The sequence below is a fragment of the Schistocerca piceifrons genome, chromosome X (assembly GCF_021461385.2).
Source record: "Schistocerca piceifrons isolate TAMUIC-IGC-003096 chromosome X, iqSchPice1.1, whole genome shotgun sequence".
Classification (NCBI taxonomy): Eukaryota; Metazoa; Arthropoda; class Insecta; order Orthoptera; family Acrididae; genus Schistocerca; species Schistocerca piceifrons.
The window spans coordinates 170,150,905-170,172,023 of NC_060149.1; the positions used below are offsets into that span (position 1 = coordinate 170,150,905).

The 21,119-nt window shown below is 38.0% G+C and overlaps 1 protein-coding gene across 1 annotated transcript in view; it reads right to left on the bottom strand.

Moving 5' to 3' along the window:
• Nucleotides 1-21,119, bottom strand: part of LOC124723043 (E3 ubiquitin-protein ligase HERC2) — an 819,840-nt gene that overhangs the window by 541,054 nt on the left and 257,667 nt on the right. The window contains exons 27-28 of the mRNA XM_047248222.1: nt 7,857-8,034; nt 6,197-6,350 (exon numbers count right to left, since the gene is read on the bottom strand). Of these exons, the coding sequence (XP_047104178.1) occupies nt 6,197-6,350; nt 7,857-8,034 (332 nt within the window). The remainder of the gene's footprint in view (nt 1-6,196; nt 6,351-7,856; nt 8,035-21,119) is intronic.

Here is a 21,119-nt window from a genome sequence, read left to right on the forward strand (position 1 = left end):
CCATTATGAAACTTTAAAACAACTAAAATGCCAACATTTTGAGTGAGTTTGCAGTGGTCACCTTGAAGGTGGCTAACTGCTAGATTCTGGTGAAGGTCCCCTATATACTGACTGTTTTGGTTGTCAGGTGGCTACTAACATCACATTTTGGGATGCCATTGGACAATTTGAAATAAAGACTGCTGTCAAGTGGTGGTTGTATGGTAGGCAATTGCCAGTGCCACTTTGGCAGGTTGTTTGTAGACAACAGAGAAGCAACAGCTTGTACCCAGGGGTGGGTTTTCCTGCAGCAAGACGTCAATCCTGCATAGTAGTTTGCTTGTGGTTGCTTCTTTATACTGTTGAAATGAATTAATTTCTGCTGCTGCATTCATGACTGTTATGCAAACACGTGACATTTTTGAAAATTAATAGAATGGCCACAATGCTGGTGGTTTTTAGCTATAGCTGATCTACATCTACATTCATACTCCGCAAGCCACCCAACGGTGTGTGGCAGAGGGCACTTTACGTGCCACTGTCATTACCTCCCTTTTCTGTTCCAGTCGCGTATGGTTCGCAGGAAGAACGACTGTCGGAAAGCCTCCGTGCGCGCTCGAATCTCTCTAATTTTACATTCGTGATCTCCTCGGGAGGTATAAGTAGGGGGAAGCAATATATTCGATACCTTATCCAGAAACGCACCCTCTCAAAACCCGGCAAGCAAGCTACACCGTGATGCAAAGCGCCTCTCTTGCAGAGTCTGCCACTTGAGTTTGCTAAACATCTCCGTAACGCTATCACGCTTACCAAATAACCCTGTGACGAAACGTGCCGCTCTTCTTTGGATCTTCTCTATCTCCTCCGTCAACCCGACCTGGTACGGATCCCACACTGATGAGCAATACTCAAGTATAGGTCGAACGAGTCTTTTGTAAGCCACCTCCTTTGTTGATGGACTACATTTTCTAAGGACTCTCCCAATGAATCTCAACCTGGTACCCGCCTTACCAACAATTAATTTTATACGATCATTCCACTTCAAATCGTTCCGTACGCATACTCCCAGATATTTTAGACAAGTAACTGCTACCAGTGTTTGTTCCGCTATCATATAATCATACAATAAAGGGTCCTTCTTTCTACGTATTCGCAATACATTACATTTGTCTATGTTAGGGGTCAGTTGCCACTCCCTGCACCAAGTGCCTATCCGCTGCAGATCTTCCTGCATTTCGCTACAATTTTCTAATGCTGCAACTTCTCTGTATACTACAGCATCATCCACGAAAAGCCGCATGGAACTTCTGACACTATCTACTAGGTCATTTATATATATTGTGAAAAGCAATGGTCCCATAACACTCCCCTGTGGCACGCCAGAGGTTACTTTAACGTCTGTAGATGTCTCTCCATTGAGAACAACATGCTGTGTTCTGTTTGCTAAAAACTCTTCAATCCAGCCACACAGCTGGTCTGATATTCCATGGGCTCTTACTTTGTTTATCAGGTGACGGTGCGGAACTGTATCGAACACCTTCCAGAAGTCAAGGAAAATGGCATCTACCTGGGAGCCTGTATCTAATATTTTCTGGGTCTCATGAACAAATAAAGTGAGTTGGGTCTCACACGATCGCTTTTTCCGGAATCCATGTTGGTTCCCATAGAGTAGATTCTGGGTTTCCAAAAATGACATGATACGCGAGCAAAAAACATGTTCTAAAATTCTACAACAGATCGACATCAGAGATATAGGTCTATAGTTTTTCGCAGCTGCTCGACAACCCTTCTTGAAGACTGGGACTACCTGTGCTCTTTTCCAATCATTTGGAACCTTCCGTTCCTCTAGAGACTTGCGGTACATGGTTGTTAGAAGGGGGGCAAGTTCTTTCGCTGTGCTGCCCCAGATATACGTAGCATTCAGGCTCCGACACATGAGAGCTAATCAGTCACCTGGTTTCACCAATGTAGACTTCAAGGCATTTATATCAAAGCTTGTAGATGGCTGCAGTGTGGAGGAGCACATCTTGGAAGTTGCAACTGATTTGGAATACTTGTTTAAATGCTCCACAGCATAGCACCTTGCCTACACAGTTCCTGACACCTCTTACATACGTTATGTGAGCAACAGGAAGACGTTCTTCTGTTCCTTCGTCTGTTGTATCTTCAGTGAACCTGCAGCAGCTAAGGTATTCATGGAACCGTTCGAACAGACAGCACTGAGATCCATGCCACTGCACCCACATTATTGGCTAATGTATGTAGACAACACATTCATCATACAACCATACTGGGAAGCAGTTTCCATCAGATCCTCAAAAGCTTACACAAAAACATATAGTTCATTGAAGAAATAGAAAATAATAGAGCAATTCCATTTCTGGGTGTAGACGTCTCCAGAACATTTAGTGGTAAAACAGGACAAAAAGTCTACCAGAAACCAATGCACACAGATATCTACATTCAGAGCTACACCATCAAGCAGCACAAAAGAACGCCGTACTACATATGCTAACAACCCAAGCAGACAGGACTTGTGACGCTGACAACTTCCAACACAAACTGAATGAGCTCCGGACAACATTTTATGCAAATGGATACAGCACCAAGAACATACAATGAGCTACAGTGAAGATAAGAGATGCAAAGGAACAGAAGAACCTCTTGCTGTTGCTCGCTACCTTATATGAGAGGTGGCAGCAACAATGTTGGCAAGGAGCTGGACTGTGGAGGAGTTCAACCAACATTCCAGAGCAGTCACAAGACCTGAGATCTGTTCAGACTCACGAAATACTCTGAGGATGCTCTCCACACTGCAGGTAGTAACAAACTGTGGTGTGTATGTGGTGAAGTCTACATTGGTGAAACCACCAGGAGAGAGATTTAACACTTGTGTGTTGGGCCATGAACGCTAAGTACATCTGGGGCAGCACAGCAAATCAGGTATAGTTGAACATCATCAGGCCTGCAGCCATTCTATTAATTTTCAAAAACCTGATGTGCTTTCACAGCAGCCATGGATCCAGCAGCAGAATTTAAGAGGGGCTATTAAAGTAATTAAATGTCCTAACAACAAGAACAGGGAGGCTGTAAGTTACTTTCAGCCTGGCTGCCAGCTATCCCAGTGCTTCAGGCCATGTTCATGCACCACCCAGCAGTTCCACATGACCTGACCTCAACAGTATAAACAAGCATCCACAAGAGAACTACCATGTGACATTAATGTCTTGCTGCAGGAAAACAATACCCCGGGTACAAGCTGCTGCTTCACTTTTGCCTGCCAATAACCTACCAGAGTAGCATAGGTCATAGCTTACCATACAGCCACCCCTTTACAGCAATCTTTATTTCAAGTTATCCAATGGCATCTCAGAATGTAATGCCAGTAGCCAACTGACAACCAAAACAGGCAGTATATAGGGGAAGAACTTCACAGAATCCAGCAGTTACCCACCCTGACAAGGATAGTTGCAATTTCTGTCAAAACATTGGCATTTTGTTGTTTTAATGTTTCATAACGACGTGGCCTAATACCAGAATAATTTTTTCAAAAAATTATTTGAATTTGCTTTTACAATTATTTTCACTGAATATCAAGAAGAGATCAAATATTTCCATATCTGCATACTTTGATGCCTATTTTCAAGGGTAAGGTTAAGTGGTAAACAGTGGAGACCATTTTTTTCTCTACTGTTATGAATTCTATTATTACTTTTAAATTATGATTATTAATTAACAACAAATTTCAAAACAAATAAATGTATTGCAATGCTCCTGTTGTTATGCCTAGACAAAAAAAATAAAAATTAAAAACAATTGCCTACATAGTGTTTGCAGGTGTACACCCAGTAGCATATTTCTGCAGAATGAAAACTTTCTATGTGTACAATTGTCCCAGAATATATCTCCATATGATATTAATGAATGGAACTACACACAGGAAGTTTTCATTGTACAGAAATATTTTGGTCAACAAAATCAGCAAAGACACACAGAAAATGTTACTGAATCTGTAAACCATGCCATGCTGCTTTTCAAACTCAACAGGTATAGAATAAGGGACATTGCTTTGAAATGGTTTGAGTCATATCTCATGGAGAGGAAACAAAGGGTAATAATCACATTAAATGGAGCAGATTACTTCTCAGAGTGGAAAACTGTGTCAAAAGGTGTTCCTCAAGGCTCAGTCCTAGGATCAGTTTTATTCCTGTTCTATGTAAATGGCTTGCCTCTCAATATAAATACTCATTTAATCTTGTTTGCAGATGACACTTCTGCCCTAATTGCAAATGAAAATTCTGACAATATACTACAGAGTGTCATGAATACATTAAGTAACTTGGAAATATATTTCAGTCTAAATGGTTTAAGGCTAAACATCTCAAAATCCCACATGATGAGTTTTAAAACCAAACAATCAAAAACTGAAGAAATTTGTATCACTCACAATAATCAAAAAATGGAAGAACTTGACTCAGTCAGATTCCTAGGAATAAACTTAGACAGAAATCTGAGTTGGAATACAGATATAGAATACCTAGCATTAACAGCCTTGCATTTGCTATGGAAATTTTAGCCAGTCACTCACATGGACACCAGGAAAATAGCATACTATAGCTACTTTGAATATGTTATTAGATATGGCATAAATTTTTGGGGAAACTCGGGAAATGTTACACAAATTTTAAAACTGCAAAAAAGAATCATTCACAACATACACACTGCACAGCTGAGGGCATCATGTCAAGCATTATTTAAAGACCTAAAAATATTAACTGTCCCCTCTTTATACATCTTTAAGGTGATTCTGTTCCTACAAAGCAGAGCTGATCTATTAAAAAATAAGACAACAAAAAATTTAAAAAAATTGAACACTCATACAACACAAGACATAAAGGAAACTTCATGCTCACCTCACATCACTTAAAATTGTGTGCTCAGACTCTATAGCCATGAAAACTTACAACACAATAAAAGGGTGTGACATAATGAATATGAAAATAAATATTTTAAAAATCAAGTTACGTGATTTTCTAATTGAAATATGCTACTACTCTGCGGAAGATTTCATGAAGGATGAAGTGATACTTTGAGCTGGATCTCTAAAATGGAATAAAAATTTATGAGATTTATAGTTAATGTCATTATTGTAAGTTTGACAAATTTTAAATAAATAAATTCCTCACAAAGTAATATTGTAAGTGTCACAAAATTTCAAATGAGCGAGTAACCTTGATATATCTCCTGTAAATCAGACATATGCTCTGAAATTCTGTACCTTTGAGAAGAATAAAACACATTTCACATATCCCAAAGAATGTTGAGCCTACAGGACTGTGGTGCGTTGCACTGCATTCTGACAGGCAAATAACATTTGACTGTCAGGAGGTTATGGCAATAAATTCTTCAACAGTGCCAATTTGATAGTAATAGTGGATGTTGATCTTCTTGTAGTTCTATGTAAAACATTATTTTTAAGAGTGTGAGAGAGAGAGATAGAGAGAGAGAGAGAGAGAGAGAGAGAGAGAGAGAGAGAGAGGGGGGGGGGGGGGGGGTGAGGGGGGAATATTTTTTTATTTGCTTATCTTATTTTCATTTATTTACATGTTTGTTAGAACAATTTGTTGAGCATACATGAACAAATGGCCTTAAGGTTTCATTATTAACAAACCTGCATTTCAGCACTTACTGTTTATGTACTGAAGCTTATTACTTTAATGAAAAAATGAGCTTATGATACTTCTAGTACAGCTTATTCAGTAGGCAAGAGTTGCCCGGTAATCATCACAATGGAGCATCAATGACCTATGGTTAAAGGTTAAATTTTTCTTGAGCAGATATCTTCTATTCTGCTCTCACATTAATATCAAGTGGCCCCTCCTCCTCCATCTTGTATTTGTAACAGATTCCATATTAGAAATTTTTACATTGTATCCACTATGCCAAACAAAATTCAGTAATTTATTTCCCACTTTTCATCTCGTAGAATGTCCTTGACAGTAGTGCACACCTTTTGCTTGTTCTTGTTATGGTCTTCAGTCCGAAGACTGGTTTGATGTAGTTCTCCACATTAGCAAATCCTGTACAACACTTATCATTTCAGCATAACTGCTGCAACCTACATCCATTTGAACTTACTTGATTTATTTAAGTCTCCTGGTAACTTATTTAGAACAATGAAATGAAAGAAGACACAAAGTGCAAACTGTTTTCTTACCTGCATTTATCCAGGACAGGAATGCAAACTTCTTTGTAGGAACGATTCAGTTCTTGCCTCCTCTTGATGAGACTCCATTTCGTCTGGTGAACAGTTCGTATCATTTCTGTAATTTGCTTTGGTATCCGAACAGGTACACTGCCACCCACAATATCTAACAGATACAAACGAAAGATACATATGAATCCCAACAAGGAGTAAAAGTGTGTATAACATGACAAATTAATTTTCTAGGGGAGTTTAAACATTACAATACTGCTGTCATACACTTCATAGACAATACAGCTGCAGACAAAATTATGTCACAAGAGCCATTAACATGTTTTGTCAAAATTCATTGCCACATTATTGAAAAACTCTGACATTATAAGCATCATATGTTTACATATACAAAGATTGTACGTGTAGTAAGAGCTCTATCTTTTCAATAACACTCAAGGGAAATACATGCAAAGCAACAAAAGCTTTTATTTGGAACCAGGGACTGAATTACCAGCAGCTATGTAAAAAAAATTGAGTCCTTTAACTGCTCTTCACAAATGACCTGCCCACTGTCAACCAACAGTATTTGTGTTTTATAAAGGTATAACAGATTTCCAATAGTCTTTTATCCGCAAAGAAATACAGGAATGGAACAATTCAGAATATAAAAACTTGCTAAACCTTGATCACATAAATAGATGGAGAATGAATAAAATGGACTATCAGAAGCAAATAAAATGATCACATGCACAGTAAATGTATAAGGGTCAGCCACAAAATAGCCTCCATCATGCTATAAATAAAATACTTGAATAATTTTTTTAAAAAATTTGTAGAAGAATCTTAACTCTACAGCTCTTTATACATTCTATCATTCATAGTTAAGAATCTTTCACAGCTCTTGACCATAGGACAAACTCCCTCTTCACAGAATTCTGCAAACTGATGTTGGAACCAGAACAAGACAGCATCCTCTTGTATTTCCTCAAAATCAAAATGTTTGGAACTAAGCCAGTTTTTTGTGGACAAACAGGTAGAAATCAGTTTCCGTCTTTTAGTTCAACCATTTTGCTCTTATATCAACGACCAAATTGTTTTAGTAGCTGGGCATTTCATTTTTGGTTTTATGAAGTAAGAGCAACTCTCCTGCTAATTTACTAAATTTACTAGGTTACTTTTAAGTGGTACATACACAAATAGTATTAAACAATATGGTGACAGATTTGTTAGTACAATATACAGATTATGTATCAATGAGTTGAGAACCTTTTATTAATGTATATCTTCACTTGTTCCACTTCTCTGAAGTTTCTCAGTCTTGATGAGATTTACAAAAGGGATGAAAGAACAATGAATGAATTAGGCAAATATGCACAGTAAATGAAGATAGTGTCTGACTTTAAATTCTGAATAAACTTTTTTATACCATCCTTACTCCCCACTCTACCACAGGGACAAATCACAGCAGTATACTGTATCCCACTAGTTTCTTATCTTAGCAGCCCTCTCTACCATGGTATCTGAGACAACTTGTTCAGGTTATCTTCCTTCTCTCCTGATCCCCTCACAGCCCTTTTTTCTCCTCCTTATTTTACACTTTCTTTACTTTCTTAACATTTTCAGTTATCAGATGCATCAGACATGCTACAAATAAGATGAAAGAAAAGCAAGTTCCAACCTTGTTCTATAAGATCAATAACTTGACATTCGATGCCCAGATGCTTGATTAGAACTGCCATTAGCAGTCTTCCAACTTCTTCCACTGGATGCTCTGGAGAAAATTCACCATGACTCATGAGGTGATGAATTTTACAATGACATTCCACAATGGCCAAAAATGTCTGCACATAAGGATCCTGAAAATAAGTTAACAAACATACAGATTTTCTGTGGAATAGACTATATTTTACACTATTGTTGCTACTAATTGTCAAGGACCTTGTGCATAGAACAAAGGTATATGTCTGACTACAACCTGATTCTAAACCTCTCCCTCTTGCTGGCAAAACTCCATCAACTGAGCTATACAAATAGACAAGACATTTTTACCTATCTCTGACTTTCCAAACTACACATTGATTCTCCTATAATAAAGCAGAGATGTTATCCTTAAGAGAGCCAATTTGATAGAAAATGAAACAACCAGAAGTAAGTATTGGCCCAAGGATTTTTTTTTTTTTTTTTTTTTTTTTTAATCTGCAGCAGAATTTGAACTTGGACGAATCTTCCTGGCAGATTGAGACAGTATGGTTGATAGCGATTGTAATCTGTATTCCATAGGAACTGCTGTATTAAAGGTGACATCCACGCTTGCGTGGCACAATGGTGCAAAGTTCTTTTATTGTATTAGCAGTAAGTGCTATAGAGTAGCATGTATTCTCAGCACATTCCATTGTCTGATGCACTTGGTACTGTCAGCACCTCTCTTCAATATTAAATAAGAAAGTAAGTTTCACATGATGTGTCACTGCCAGGTAACATAGCTCATTGGAACTTGGACTATACATAGAAAGACCTGCTACAGAATAGTACAGAAGCTAAATAAGTACAAAATGAGATGACAAACATGACACTGCATCCCACACATGCTCATAGGAATTTAAGTTGGGGGCACAGACGGGCCAGTCTATTCATGAATATCCCCTCGTGCCAAGAGCTCGTCCACCTGCGCAGTTCGATGCGGTCACGTAATGTCATCCATAAAAATAAAGTCAGGGCTCAACGCACCCCAAAGGATGTACATATAGAGTCACAGTAATGTTGACCAGTGACCATACCATGTTCAAAGACTTTGAGGTCAGAATGCCCATCCAACATTATACCTCCCCACACCATAACTACCTGGACCAGCAAAACGATCATGTTCGACAATGTTCCTGGGTGCATGACTTGTTCCCACCTCTCACCGTATGAAGGTACGTAATGCTCACAGCAACACTATCAAATATGATCACTGTGGTGGTCCAGGTGTTATGGTGGGGGCAGGCACAATGTTGCGTGGGCGTACTGACCACCAAATCTTCGAACACTATACTCTCACCGGTCAGCATTATTGTGACACTGTACTCATTTCCCATGTGTGTCTTTTCAGGAATAAGTTTGGCACTGACTTAATTTTCATGGGTGACAACACATTACCACGTGGAATACCCCAAGTAGAGGAGCTCTTAGAATGAGAGAATATTTGGGATCAGTCGCATGTTTCCTAAAGTTGGCAATTTCAGTGTCAGTTCAATGCATAAGCTAAGTATGACATCTTATATTTAGAAGCCTAGCTTACATGTCTAGTGCTCAGAAAGTTTGTAAATAGTACAGCTCTGTTAAAAAGTTAGCCACACTGCCACTTTTAATGAATCTTAATGATAATTATCAGGCATCTATCTACAAAATGCAGACAATGACATTACGCTTGTTCCCAACCCCACCTCCAGAGAAGCAAGCTTGTTCTTGAAAAACATCACAATGAATAAAAGTTCATCATATCTCATTTCCTTATATTGACCTCCGCATGATTTAAGGTCCAGTATCCAGCAACAATGATAATCCTCCGCCCAATGCTCATCACACTGCTTCTCTGTGGTCTAGTGATTAACAAGGGTCCCATCCCTGCTTTTGTATGAGGTGACTTAAATAAACTGTAGGAAACCTATATCAGGATGGCAAGATGAGGATTTGAGCCTTTCAAATGTAGGAGCAGTTTCACATACTAGGACACCATGACTAATCACTGTTAAGAACAGAAAAAATAACCAGCAAAGGCCAGAAAGAGAAATCTGTAAGACAGATACAGTAGAAAAGAGAAAGTAGCACATCTGTGTAAAGGATTAGATTAGATTAGATTTACTTTCATTCCAATTGATCCGTAGTGAGGAGGTACTCCAGGATGTAGAACATGTCAGAAAAACAACAATACATGACAAATATTTACAACTCAAACAAATAAGTTAATGTACCATTCCACAGGTCCCAAGTGGAATGATCGTCATTTTTTAATGAACACTATATGAAAGAATCATTTTACAAATACTAATGCACTGAAATTAAAATAATTTTTTTTTAAATTTATTTATAAGGTAATAAACGTGTAATACAACTACTAAAATATTTACAATGAACACATTACTGCACTGAAATGGTGCAGAAGTTAGATTGTACTTACACACACACACACACACACACACACACACACACACACACACACATATACACACTTATTTACATTGAACTCATTCCTGCAATGAAATTGTGCAGAAGTTATATTTTACTTGTATATATACACACACAAATCACTTGGTTCTACTGAGAAATTCATCAATGGAGTAGAAGGAGTTGGCCACCAATAAATCCTTTAGGCTTCTCTTAAATTGAATTTCATTGGTTGTTAAGCTCTTTATGGCTGCTGGCAAGTTACTGAAAATGTGTGCTCCTGAATAATGCACACCTTTCTGTACAAGGCTAAGTGACTTTAAATCCTTGTGAAGATTATTCTTATTTCTAGTATTGATTCCATGAATTGAACTGTTGGTTTGAAAAAGTGATATATTTTTAATGACAAACTTCATTAAAGAATAAATATATTGGGAAGCAGTAGTTAGTATCCCTAGTTCCCTAAACAGGCTTCTGCAGGATGTTCTTGAGTTCACACCACATATAACTCTTACTGCACGTTTTTGTGCCCGGAAAACTTTAGCTTGGCTTGATGAATTACCCCAAAAAATAATCCCATATGACGTTATGGAGTGAAAGTAAGCATAGTATGCCAGCTTCTTCATTTTTATATCCCCTATGTCTGACACAATTCGCATTGCAAATAGAGATTTGTTAAGACGCTTCAGCAGTTCTGTGGTGTGCTTTTCCCAGTTGAATTTATTATCAAGCTGTAATCACAAGAATTTAATACTGTCCACTTCTTCTATCTGTTTGTCATCATATGTTAGGCATATACTCGTGGGACACCCCTTACAAGTTCTGAACTGCATGTAGTGTGTTTTTTCAAAGTTTTGTGACAAAGAACTGGCTAGGAACCAGTGATTAATGTCCACAAATATTTTATTAGCTGATCTTTCTAAGACTACACTTGATTTGCTATTTATTGCAATGTTCGTATCATCGGCAAACAAAACGAACTTGGCATCTGGTAACGTTACTGATGAAAGGTCATTGATATACACAAGAAATAGTAAGGGCCCTAATATGGAACCCTGTGGGACCGCACGTGTAATTAGTTCCCAGTTGGATGATGCCTGATAGCTTGATACATGTCTCTTTCCTAATAACACTCTTTGTTTCCTGCCAGAGATCTAATATTTGAACCATTTTGCAGCATTTCCTGTTACACTATAATATTCTAATTTACTTAAAAGGATATTGTGATTTACACAGTCAAATGCCTTTGACACATCACAAAATATACCAGTTGCCTGCAATTTTTTATCTAAGGAATTAAGCACATTTTCACTGTAAGTGTAGATAGCCTTCTAGATATCAGAACCCTTTAGAAATCTGAACTGTGACTTTGACAGTATGTTATTTGAGATAAGATGGTTATAAAGCCAATTGTACATTACTTTTTCTAAAATTCTTGAGAATGCAGGTAAAAGTGAAATTGGACGGAAATTTGATGCTATTTCTTTATCTCCCTTTTTAAACAGTGGCTTAACTTCAGCATATTTTAACCATTCAGGAAATATTCCACTGATAAACGACTGGTTACACAGATAGCTTAATATGTTACTTAACTCAGAATCACATTCTTTAATTAGCTTTGTTGATATTTCATCATACCCACTAGATGTTTTTGATTTTTAAGATTTTATGATGGATATTAGTACTGCTGGGGCAGCGAGGGTCAAATTCATACTATGGAAGTTACTTGAAATGTCTGGTCTGAGGTATTCCATAGCAGCATGTACAGAACCTGACAACCCCATCTTTTCAGTAACAGTTATGAAATGTTTGTTAAAAAGTTCTGCAACACTATACACATCTGTCACCAATGTATCAATTACTCTTAATGCTATTTGTCCCTTCTCATGTCTGGTTCTACCAGTCTCCTCCTTCACTATATCCCATATTGTCTTTTTTTTTGTTATCTGATATGACTATCTTTTCCTTGTAATATATTTGCTTTGATGTCCATATTACAGTCTTTAATATTTTGCAGTATTTCTTGCAATGTGCTATAGCATCAACATTGGAACTGTTTCGGATTGACAGATAGAGTTTTCTTTTTGTTTTACAAGATGCCCCTATTCCTTGAGTAATCCACAGCTTCTTTGTAGACTTAGCTCCAACCTTGGTAAGTTTTTGGGGAAAACAGTGTTCGAATAAGGTAAGCACTTTATTAGCAAAAGTTCTATATTTTTCATTCATGCCCTGAGCACTGTAAACATCAGTCCAGTGAATGTCTCTGAGGAGTGTCCTAAAATAATCAATTTTTGGCTTATTGATTACCCTCTTGAGCTCAGATTTAACAGATTTTATATCCTGTCCAGTGTTAACATGTAACAGAAGGATCTGCATGTCATGATCTGAGAGGCCATTGACTATTGGTTTTGTAATATAATTTTGTTAGGACTTTTGCATAAAGATATTATCAATGGCTGTTTGTGAGCAATTAGCTACCCTAGTGGGGAACTTTACAGTGGGAATTAAGTTGAATGATAGTGTTACTAACTCAAATAAGTTCTTATTGGTAGAGTCTTTAAGGAAATGAAGAAAGAATTAATTAGAACATCCCATTTTTTCCCAGGATGATCTTTGATTTTAAATGATATAAATATCATAATGTTATCTACATTTTAATACTTGTATTTATTTATTTCATTACCAGTTCTTGAATAATTTATTTCATCATTGTATAAGTTCTAAACTGAAGTTACGCCACTACCATATCAACACCAGAGTCTCTGCATGATGTGCACAGGAATTCAAGAACCTGATAAAGTGATAATTACTTTATTTATAAAGGTTTGTTTTGATCACATGAATTTTAGAATGCACCATCACCAGTTTTGGCCACTGCTGCCATCTTCAGATCTGTTACAAATAGAAAAACTGTGGTATAACAACCTGAAGCAATATCTGGGTACATAATTAGTGCCAGTAATGGCCCGGTTGCATCCTGTATTTATATCAGTAACTGTGGTCAGTAGAGGACACTAATACTAGGGTACGTGAGTAACCAGTATCATAAATTCAGTTGTTAATTTATAATATGCATGGTCATTAATTAAAATTACTTAACATTGCAAAATGAGTGTGTGACAATAAAACATGAACTAATTTACAATATGTGGAAATAAAACTCATATTTAAAATCCACGTAAAATGTGTAAAGCGTAATAATGTGGAGCTCCTAGCTGGCAAAGTAAATAACACAAAATAGTATAAAATTCAGAATAATAAGTTTAAAAGTAACATCTATAAATTGAAACCTTTCATCACAACAAAACTATTAAATATAATCATTAAGTGTAGGATAAGTAACAAGACAAAGATTTTATTCATAATCTCAAAAATCAATTACACAATCGAGGTGAAATTTCAGTGACGCTGCCTCGTGGTTTTTGTCTAAGAAGTTTTTGTTTTCCTGAGGTGAAGCTTGTAGAAAAAAGCTGTCTCCTCAAAGCTAGCGCAAGATACACACAACCCCATGCGAAGCGGCTGTGGTACATGACACTGCTCAAACTAGCAGGTTTCTCAATACATCAAAATAAGCATTCAAGTTAAAACTCATTGTGTTAATTTAGCAGTAATCCCAGTCACTGTTTTCTATGTAGGTAAAGTTCCATTCTTTCCAATGGGTTCAATAATTGTCCTTTTGGCGCCTTATGCAAGACTTCCATATTATCCTCTATATTTCCTGCCTTATAATTTTCTTTATCCAAATGTATACCAAAAATGCTCTTATTTTGGTATACATGTGTTCTCTAACACAAATCTTGAAATTCCTTCATATCTGAATAAAACTTTTCACAGTCTTGATAGCTGGTCCTGTAGTTACCAGATTCTAAATATTATTTGTTGTTGTTGTTGTTGTTGTTGTTGTTACTAACTTTGTGGTGTTGCCTAGAACCAACTATACCTTTAATTTCAAATGAAATTTTTGCTTTCATTTTACTGAAGGCTTGTGCAATTCTGTCCGAAAATGCACCATTGTATGACATAGCAACAAACCTCTTGCCCTCTGGATCTATTTCTCCTTCTTGTCATGTATTTTTGACTTGAGCTTGTTATGAAGGTTCATTACATCACATCCCTTATATCCATCTGTCCCAGCTAAATTCAATTCTTCCACTTCATTGTTATGAGTGGGTGGTAGTTTTAGCATCCTGTTGATCAAGGCTCTAAAGGATGCCCATTTATGCTTTTTAGAGTGACAGCATTTCGCAGTTATAATCATCTCAGTAGCCATTGCTTCCTAAATACACTAATCTTATGTCTTCCATCTTTCAGCAAATTGAGTCCGCCTTGATGCAACACACCTTGTTATTCGTTTATTTCTTTATTCTCCCAAACTAGTTTCGGTGACAAATATGACCATCATCAGTGCGGTTTTAATCTAAAACATGCAGAAAATAGCATGGAGCATGGTTATACAAACACAGTAGCACATTATTACATTTTTACTATTCGTTTTTTAAATATATAGTTTTCTATGGATACTTTCATACTACCTCATTTATTGTATGTTACAGCATGTTTTAAGAAATTATTGTCACTGTTTGCGACATATTTTCTGTGTGCTTTTTTTTCTGTTGCCGTCTTTTTACTCAGTGAGCATCATATCATCTGCAACCTTGTGAGGAGCTATTAGTAAACAAAATAATAAAATGTGAACTTCATATGTCAGCAATATATGCTTGAGGTTTGCTGATAGTACTGTTTTTCTATGCAAACTGTTTTTCTAAGTATATACTGCCTTCAGTCTTAGGTTGTATTTTTGGTTAACTATATAATTGGGATACGAAATACTGTTAATAATTGGCGTGACTGGTTTCCCCACCCACTCACCCTTTTGCAATTTAATTTGTAACCAAGGCACTGAAATAGACAGATTCATCATTTTTAATCTACAATTCTCTTCCTCATTTGTAAACAAAAAGCTACTGTTTTCAATTTTTTCCTTATTTCTGACTGCAATTTATCACAGGATTTCTCTTGTTCTCAACTATGTTATTATTTGCAAGGAATTTTTCAGTTTTTTTTTTTATGCAGTCATAATTGCAAAATATGACAGCAGCATTCCCTTTGTCAGTTCTCGTAACTACAGTCCTTTCCATTTTTAATTTGTGATTCAGACTTTTAAGTGCTTGCTTTTATATGTTTTGCATTATTATGTTTATAACAGATTGCTTTGGGCATATGTTTGTTAGCTTTTGCTGCTATGTCCTTTTGTTTAAATTTATTGATTTTGGCTATGTAACGTGCAACTTTTACTTCTAGATTTTTTTAAATGCCTGGGATCAATTTCGGAGTATTACTAAAATATAGACACTTATTCAGAAGATTCATTTCATTATCTGTATTTTTATGTTCACGAGTGTGACTATCCTGCCCAAAAATTGGTGTCTCACTTCCTATTTTCTGTCTACTATTTGTCTCCAGATATTTAGAATCTGGTGTCTACAGCATCAACTGCCAAGACTGAAAAGCTTTATATTGGTTGGACAGGAAGAAGTTTCAAGACTCATTTTAGGACAATTACTGACCCTACTGGAGGAAATGGAAATTTACAAACACAGAAAATGTCATTTGGGATTACTTCTGAATGAACAGAATGAGTTTAAGTTGAAAGCTTATTTTGATATATTCAGAAACCTGCTAGTTTGGGTAGTTTTGCATGCCACAGCAGCTCAGCTTGGGGTTGTGTGCACTGACCAGCAGCATAGAGACTAGGCCTTCTTCTGCAAGTTCTGTGACAGGAAAACAAAAACTTCTTAGAGAGAAACCACAAGGCATTGCTACTGAGATTCCACTCTGAATGTGTTGTCAACTAGTGAGATTTTAATTAATAGTCTTCGCCTTGTTAATTATCTTATAATTTGCATTTATGTTTAATTGTTCCACTGGAAATTTTCAACTTGTACTGAGTGCGTTCCATAATTAATGCGACCAATTTTTTTCTGCACCAACGGTACACCACAGCGTGTTTTAACCAGCTGGGCTAAGTGGAGTGGGGAGTTAGCTTCAAAACGCTCTTTGTCTCATTCAGCTCCAAGCTGCCGGAGGGTCAAGACATGCATTTCCCTCCACCCCGTTTTGAGTTTACGTACCACGGCACAATGGATCATTCTGTAAAGCAATGGTACGCTATCAAATTTTGTGTTTAACTTGGGAAGTCCGCCACCGAAACGTTTCCATTACTTCACCATGCCTTTGGGACTGATTGCTTGTTCAAATCACATGATTTCCAATGGCACAAGTGGTTCATGGAGGGCCGAGAGGAGATCACTGATGAACCTTGCAGTGGACAGCCATCAACCGCACGAGTCGACGATAATGTGACGCATGTGGACGATTTATTGAACCCTGACAGACGGCTGATACTTTAATTGATAGCTCAAACTCTAAACATGTCAAAAACAACCGTGATCTGCCTTGTAACCCAAGATTTGAACATGAGAAAGGTGTGTGCAAAACTCATCTCAAAATTGTTGACCGGCGAAACAAACACATGCGAGTGCTTCAGTGCCGAGAAATACTGGAAATGTGTGAAAATGGTCCTCATTTTTTAAACTCAGTTATCACTGGTGATGAGTCATGGATTTTTTAGTATGTCCCTGAGACAAAAAGGCAGAATACAGAGTGGCAAACCCCATCGTCGCCCCATCCCAAGAAGGCACGCATGAGCAAGTCCAGGATCAAAACCATGCTCATTGTCTTCTTTGACATCAGAGGCATTGCCCACCACAAATTCGTTCCTTCCAGTACTACAGTGAACTCAGCTTTCGGCTTGGAAGTGCTCAAAAGACTGAAAAAGGAGTGTCTCGCACTGCCAAAGCGACATCAAGGACATGTGGAAAGTTCACCACAACAGCGCGCCGAGTCACAGGGCCTTCATTGTCTTCGACTTTCTGGCCAGGACCAAGACCCCATTGGTTCCCCAGCCTCCCTACAGTCCTGACCTGGCTCTTCCTAACTTTTTTTTCTTTCCTTGGTTAAAAGGAGTCATGAAAGGAAAACATTGGGACACGATTGAAAGCATCCAGGCACATGTTACATCAGCTCTAAAGGACAGTCCGGAAAAGGCATTCCAGGATGCCTTCCAAGCATGGAAACACTGCCTCCAGAAGTCTATCAATGCAAGAGCGTGCTATTTTGAAAATTTTTGATTACTTGTAGGAATATATTCAATAAATGATTTTTTATGAATTTGGTCGCATTACTTATGGAACGCACCTTGTACATGTGATCAAAAGTACTGGACACTTGGCTGAAAATTACTTACAAGTTCATGGCGGCCTCCCTTCAATATGGTGTTGGCCCAACATTAGCTTTTTCAACAGCTTCCACTCTTGCAGCCATACGTTCAACTAGGTGCTGGAAGGTTTCTTGGAGAATGGCAGCCCATTCTTCACACAGTGCTGCACTAAGGAGAGGTAACGATGTCAGTCGGTGAGGCCTGGCACGAAGTCGGCGTTCCAAAACATCCCAAAAGTGTTCTATAGGATTCAGAACATGACTCTGTGCAGGCCAGTCCATTACAGGGATGCTAATGTCATGTAACCACTCTGCCACAGGCCATGCCTTATGAACAGGTGCTTGATTGTGTTGAAAGATGTAATCATTGTCCCCAAATTGCTCTTCAACAGGGGGAAGCAAGAAGGTGCTTAAAACATCAGTCTAGTCCTGTACTGTGATAGTGCCATGCAAAACAACAAGGGGTGCAAGCCCCCTCCATGAAAAACATGACCACAGCATAATACAACCGCCTCCGAATTTTAGTGTTGGCACTGCACACGCTGGCGGATGACGTTCACTGGGCATTCGCCATACCCACACCTTGCCATCGGATCACCACATTGTGTACCGTGATTCATCACTTCACACAACGTTTTTCCACTGTTCAGTTAACCAACGCTTACTTTCCTTACATAAGCGAGGTGTCGTTTAACATTAACTGGCGTGATGTGTGGCTTATGAGCAGCCGCTCAACCATGAATTCCAAATTTTCTCACTCCCCACCTAACTGTCATAGTACTTGCAGTGGCTCCTGATGCACTTTGGAATTCCTACATGACAGTCTGGATAGATATCTGCCTATTACACATTACGACCCTCTTCAACTGTCGGCTGTCTCTGTCAGTCAACAGATGAGGTCAGCCTGTATGCTTTTGTGCTGTATATGTCCCTTCACGTTTCCACTTCACTATCACATCAAAAACAGTGGACCTGGGGATGTTTAGGAGTGTGGAAATCTCTGGTATGGATGTATGACACAAGTGACACCCAATCACCTGACCGTGTTTGAAGTCCGTGAATTCTGCGGAGCACCCCATTCTGCTCTCTCACGATGTCTAATGACTACTGAGGCCACTGATATGAATTACCTGGCAGTAGGTGGCAGCACAATGCACATAATATGAAAAATGTGTGTTTTTGGTGGTATCCGGATACTTTTGATCACATAGTGTACTTCTAACCTTTTTATTCTGAATCTTACACTGTTTTGTGTTATTTAATATGCTGGACTAGGAGCTTCCTATTATTACTTTTTACACATTTCATGTGAATTTAAGTATGGATTTTACTTCCACATATTGAATGTCAGTTCATGTTTTATTGTCACACGCTCGTTTTGCCATATGTAATACTTTTAATTATGACTTGTATATTGTACTTTAATTACACAATTCATAATACTGGTTACTCGTGTAGCATTAGTGTCCTCGTCTGGCCTCAAGTTATTTGTATACATACAGAATGCACTCGGGCCATTACCAGCACTTATTATGTACCTAGATGTGTCGTATGATGTTGACACATCAAAATATTTTTATGGTATACTTGTATGTTAATCTCATTAGTATACAGGGTGATTCAAAAAGAATACCACAACTTAAAATGTGTGTATTTAATGAAAGAAACATAATATAACCTTCTGTTATACATCATTACAAAGAGTATTTAAAAAGGTTTTTTTTTTCACTCAAAAACAAGTTCAGAGATGTTCAATATGGCCCCCTCCAGACACACGAGCAATATCAACCCGATACTCCAACTCGTTCCACACTATCTGTAGCATATCAGGCGTAACAGTTTGGATAGCTGCTGTTATTTCTCGTTTCAAATCATCAATGGTGGCTGGGAGAGGTGGCCAAAACACCATATCCTTAACATACCCCCATAAGAAAAAATCGCAGGGCGTAAGATCAGGGCTTCTTGGAGGCCAGTGATGAAGTGCTCTGTCACGGGCTGCCTGGCGGCCGATCCATCGCCTCGGGTAGTTGACGTTCAGGTAGTTACAGACAGATAAGTGCCAATGTGGTGGCGCTCCATCCTGCTGAAATAAGAATTGTTGTGCTTCTTGTTTGAGCTGAGGGATCAGCCAATTCTCTAACATCTCCAGATACTGTAGTCCAGTTACAGTAGCACCTCAGAAGAAAAAGGGACCAAAAACTTTATTGGCTGAAATGGCACAGAAAACGTTCACCTTAGGCGAGTCACGTTCATACTGAGTTGTTTCCCGCGGATTCTCAGTGCCCCATATACAGTATACAGACATTGTGACGGTTGACTTTCCCGTTAGTGTGGAAAGTTGCTTCATCACTAAACACAATCTTTGAAACGAAAGATTCATCTGTTTCCATTTGAGGAAGGATAAAATCACAGAAATCGATTATTTTAATCTTATCAGCTGCAGACAGTGCTTGAACCAATTTCAGACGATAAGGTTTCATAACTAACCTTTTTCGTAGGACTCTCCATACAGTTGATTGTGGAATTTGCAGCGCTCTGCTAGGTCTGCAAGTCAATTTTCCTGGGCTGCGAACAAATGCTTGCTGGATGCGTGCTAAATTTTCATCACTCGTTCTCGCCCGTCCAGAACTTTTCCCTTTGCACAAACACCCATTCTCTGTAAACTGTTTATACCAACGTTTAATACACCACCTATCAGGAGGTTTAACACCATACTTCGTTCGAAATGCACGCTGAACAACTGTCGTCGATTCACTTCTGCCGTACTCAATAACACAAAAAGCTTTCTGTTGAGCGGTCGCCATCTTAGCATCAACTGACGCTGACGCCTAGTCAACAGCGCCTCAAGCGAACAAATGTACAACTAGATGAAACTTTATAGCTCCCTTAATTTGCCAACAGATAGTGCTTAGCTCTGCCTTTTGTCGTTGCAGAGTTTTAAATTCCTAAAGTTGTGGTATTCCTTTTGAATCACCCTGTATATTTTATTGTTGTAGGAATTGCTTCAGCTAACTGAACTTAGGTTGTTACACCACAGTTTATTAGTATTTGTAACAGACCTGCAGATGGTAATGGTCAAAACTGGTAATTGTGAACTGTACATTTTACGTGATCAAGCTAGACCTTCACTAATAAACTGCCATAACATGATCATGGATTCATTTACAGATATTATGTCTTTAACTGACAATTACTTCTTCCACTTTTTTGTCTGGGTTTATATGAGCAAAATATGATTTATAATTAACATAATTTTACAACTAAGTGAGAGTTTACAATCATTATTCATAAGACACACCGTACTACATGCTTTTGTTATTACTTTGTACAAAAGTAAGACTTAAGTTTAAATAATCGCAGATCAACTCCTGGTATCACTATGAGCAGACTTAACTTCCATTTAATAGGGAAAATAAGATCACATACCGCAATGAGTAAAATGCTGGTGAACCTATTTTGCATGACACATTTCAGAGATTAGTCTCACCACCACATACGTATCTCTCATATGTACCTA